At 33.5% G+C, this 4,384-nt stretch overlaps 1 protein-coding gene across 1 annotated transcript; it reads left to right on the top strand.

The window, feature by feature from the left end:
- The first annotated feature begins 290 nt into the window (after nucleotides 1–290).
- LOC133286405 (inositol transporter 4) lies at nucleotides 291–3,092 on the top strand. The gene is made up of 6 exons (XM_061483820.1): nucleotides 291–423; nucleotides 511–581; nucleotides 699–1,034; nucleotides 1,290–1,397; nucleotides 1,904–2,509; nucleotides 2,604–3,092. The coding sequence occupies exons 1-6, from the start codon at nucleotides 291–293 to the stop codon at nucleotides 3,090–3,092; spliced, it is 1,743 nt and encodes a 580-aa protein (XP_061339804.1).
- Nucleotides 3,093–4,384: the final 1,292 nt, after the last annotated feature.

Here is a 4,384-nt window from a genome sequence, read left to right as displayed (position 1 = left end):
TCTTCTTTTCAAATTTCCTCTCAATTCCTTTTTCCTTCCATTTTTGGATAAGGAACACGGGAGGGACCACAAGAAATGAGCTCCGTCCGTGGAACCTAGGATCATTAACTTTGGTTGAAAAGCATGTTGTTCGGTAGTTTTATTTTACAACTCGAGTATAGATTTTAAAAAGCAGTTCCCTTGGAACCACTTTATATTTGAATCTTCATTTATCAATTGATCATGCCATTTTCAGAGTGACTCGCCGAAGTGTAATTAAGTAGTAGGGTTTGTAAAGTTGAGAAAGAAAGATGGAGGGGGGTCCCCAGGCTGCAAGCAAAAACGAGTTCACGGAATGTTGGAACCGAGCAACTGGTTCACCTTACATTATGCGGCTGGCTTTATCTGCTGGCATTGGAGGTTTTCTATTCGGTTATGATACAGGTAACACAACCCTTTATCATTTTGTCTACAGATGTTGCTGTCATTAATTACATGATATTTATTTATTTACCAAATTGTCACATATAGGTGTGATTTCTGGAGCCTTACTTTACATCCGTGAGGATTTCGAACAAGTTGAAAAAAAAACATGGCTACAGGCGAGTTGTGATCATATTGAATTTTTTTTTTTTGTGAACAAGTGAGGGAAGAAGGAAGCTATTTTTAATCTTTATTTCTAAATGACTTTTTTTTTTTTTTTTGGGGTGGCTTTGCAGGAAACCATTGTGAGTATGGCAATTGCAGGAGCTATATTTGGTGCTGCATTTGGAGGATGGATGAATGACAAATTAGGGAGGAAAAAGTCAATTTTAACGGCTGATGTTTTATTCTTTATTGGTGCAATAGTTATGGCTGTTGCTCCAGCTCCATGGGTTATCATTGTTGGAAGAGTTTTAGTTGGTTTGGGAGTTGGTATGGCATCCATGACTGCTCCTCTATACATCTCAGAAGCTTCCCCTGCTAATATCAGAGGAGCTTTAGTCTGTATCAATGCTTTGCTTATCACAGGTGGCCAATTTCTGGCCTATCTTATCAATTTGGCATTCACCAAGGTATGCAACAAAGAAAGTTTAAAATTTGTGGATATAATAAGTTTTTTCAAAGTAACTGAAATTTAAAATTCTTAATGGATTACATGACATTAGAAGTATTTTCAAAGTAACTGAAGTTTAAATTTTTTTATGGATAACATGACCCTTAAAATTATTTTTAAACTAACCCGAGTTTAAAATTTTAGGATAACATTGCCCTTAGAACTATTTTCAAAGGGTTATTTTTCTAAATCTTCAATTGGTCAATTGTTTCAGACGCCTGGAACCTGGCGATGGATGCTTGGGGTGGCTGCAGTTCCCGCCGCGGTTCAGCTCGTATTAATGTTTTCACTCCCTGAGTCACCTAGATGGCTCTACAGACAGGTATTGCAAATTCAAAAAAATGTGTCTTATGTCTGGCAAAATAATTGGTTACATATGTTTATTGTTTAATAGCCTAAATTGGGCTATATATCAATTGATGTCTTATGCTTAATTACTACAATGGAACTGTAAGCTTTTAGTGCGATCTAACCTATATTCCTCATGAATTATAGGTTTGATTTAACTGCTGCAAAAAATTTCTTGTTATTTATGGATGCCTAACCATTTCTTTGGGCTCATCTTATAGGACTTGTTTGTGACCTCCATGTCTACATTGTGAATGATCAACATAAAGCGCAAAATAAATCCTTAGCTTCCCTTTGTTTTTAGGACTTGACTCTTTGGTTATCAACTTATCAATTGTTTTTTATTTCAATGTGTCTGCATTCATGAATGATCAAGTAACATCTTAAGTCCTTATAAATGTACATTGTAATTGTAAACAGTTAAAATAATCTCTCTTTGGAGGTCACCTCAAATTTCATTTTTATTTTTTTTTACCCCAGGGGAAGGTGGAGGAGACAAAGGAAATCCTGTCAAGAATATATCGCCCCGATGAAGTTGAAGAGGAGATGAAAGCAATGGAAGAATCCATCAAAATTGAGAAAGAAGAGGAATCCTCAATGGGGCAGAGTTTTGGAGAGAAATTAAAGGGCGCTTTGAGTAATGTTGTTATTCGAAGAGCACTCTATGCAGGTATTACCGTTCAAGTTGCTCAGCAATTTGTTGGTATCAACACGGTCATGTATTACAGCCCAACCATTGTTCAGTTTGCTGGAATTGCCTCAAACTCCACGGCTCTTGCACTTTCTCTGATTACATCTGGTCTAAATGCTGTTGGCTCTATCATTAGTATGATATTCATAGATAGATACGGAAGGAGAAGATTGATGCTCATCTCCATGACTGGTATCATTGTTTGCCTCGTAGTTTTAAGTGGTGTATTCTACCAGGCAGCTCACCATGCTCCAGGAATTAATCACCAGGACACACTCTCTTTTGGTACAAACTCAACATGCAAGGCTTACACAAGTGCCCCAAATTTCTCTTCATGGAACTGCATGCAATGTTTGCAAGCAGAGTGTGCCTTCTGTTCCAACGGCGAGAGTGAAGTAAGTTCTACCAACTTCTTCATCTCATCTTATTATACAACAAACACTCATCAAATATGCAATGTTTCTGTTAATTTATATATGTGTTATGCAGTTTCTTCCGGGAGCATGCTTGGCTGCAGAAAAGAGTATCAGAGGTGTGTGCCGTGTGAAACAAAGAGTATGGTTTTCACAGGGTTGTCCAAGCAAAATTGGAATCGTAGCAGTTTTAATCCTTGGATTGTATATAATAGCATACTCTCCTGGAATGGGAAGCGTGCCTTGGGTTCTGAACTCAGAGATATACCCATTGAGATTCAGAGGTCTAGGTGGAGGTATAGCAGCAGTTTCGAACTGGTGTATTAATCTCATAATGAGTGAGACATTCTTAAGCATGGTAAATGCTTTAGGCTCTGCTGGCACATTCCTCCTCTATGCTGGATTCTCCACGATTTCCCTCATCGCAATCTTTTTATTAGTGCCTGAAACCAAAGGCCTTCAGTTCGAGGAGGTCGAGAAGTTACTTCAAAAAGGCTTCAGACCTTTCTCGTGTAACCAGAAAGAGGAGCACAAGGACAAGAAGAAGGATTTGGAGTCGAACTAAATGTTATTATAATGTTTCTTCTGCACAGTAATAAGACAATTGATTGTCTTCTTGCACGTGGCAAAATGATCAAATAACCACGTTGAACACTACGTGGCTATATATTAAATAAAAGTTAATTTGCCTGACACGGCTTTCAGTTTTTATTTAATAGATAAATATATCATTGTGTTTAAATTAATTTATTTTAGGTTAAATGAGTGTCATGTTATAGTAAAAAAATTTTTTTATCATTTCTACCAAAAAAAAGTTATCATTTCTACCCAAAAAAAAAAATTATTTATCCCGCCGACGCAAAACAATGTACGCGTCCCACATAAATGTTTTTTTTTTTAAAGAAAGTACACAAATCCATGGATATAATTTTTTTTTTCTACCACATGACACTAACTTCAACCCTTTATTTTAAAGGAAAATTTCGGTTTCACATCCTACGGTTACGATGTGAATCACTTTAACTCTGTGATTTTAAATTTATTCCTTAGATCCCCTTGGTTTGATAACATGTATCACCTTGATGTAAAAAATAAGCCGGGCACTACGGTCCGTTTGAATGAATTTAAAAAAAAAAATGACTTTTCATGCGTTTGCTTTGTTTAAAATAACTTTTTTAAAAGGTAAAATTATTTTACATTTGAATGTATGATCTAAAAATCACTTTTACATAAAAAAAGTTGTTTGGATGTTAAAAAAAATAAAAAAGAACTTTTATATATAAAGTTATAATAAAAGAGAGATAAAATAACATGATCGTGAAATAAGAAAAGATAAAACAGGTATGATAAGATAAGGTTAAAATACAAATTTATATTATATTTTTACTAAAAAATATTTTTTATAAAAAATATAATATCTTCTAATTTTTGCTCTTTTTCAAAAGCAACTAACTACTGGCTATTAAAAAAAAGCATCATTTTAACTTTTATTTTAAATTTTGTTTTTTTTAAAAAATTGTTATCCAAATATCTAAAAATTCTCAAAAGGACTTTTAATTTAAAAAAAAAAACTTTTTTAAGAATAAAAGTTCATCCAAACAGGCACTACATTTGGTTTAATGACGAAGAATTTGGGTAATTTGTATTAGCTTATATATTTAATTCTTATTTGTATATAAATTACATATATGTTTAATAAATAAAAAATTAAATTATAATTTAAATGTCAATATATTCCAAGTTAAAAATAAAATCCTAAAACATTACATAAATTCAGTATTAAAAAATAATTCGTTATTCAAACGATAAGTATTATGTGAAAATATTAAATAAAATTCTTAAATTTTTTTCTCTAAT

The sequence above is a fragment of the Gastrolobium bilobum genome, unplaced genomic scaffold (genome assembly GCF_033153095.1).
Source record: "Gastrolobium bilobum isolate Gb01-03AN ecotype WA unplaced genomic scaffold, APGP_CSIRO_Gbil_v1 utg16135, whole genome shotgun sequence".
In the NCBI taxonomy this organism is placed as follows: domain Eukaryota; kingdom Viridiplantae; phylum Streptophyta; class Magnoliopsida; order Fabales; family Fabaceae; genus Gastrolobium; species Gastrolobium bilobum.
This window is presented reverse-complemented; position numbering and strand designations above follow the sequence as displayed.

Bases quoted from the DNA above. Each gene is read 5' to 3' on its own strand.
- LOC133286405 (XM_061483820.1), top strand. From the start codon at position 291: ATGGAGGGGGGTCCCCAGGCTGCAAGCAAAAACGAGTTCACGGAATGT. The intron at 424-510 runs GTAACACAACCC...TGTCACATATAG, and splicing joins TCTATTCGGTTATGATACAG to GTGTGATTTCTGGAGCCTTA. The intron at 1,035-1,289 runs GTATGCAACAAA...CAATTGTTTCAG, and splicing joins TCAATTTGGCATTCACCAAG to ACGCCTGGAACCTGGCGATG.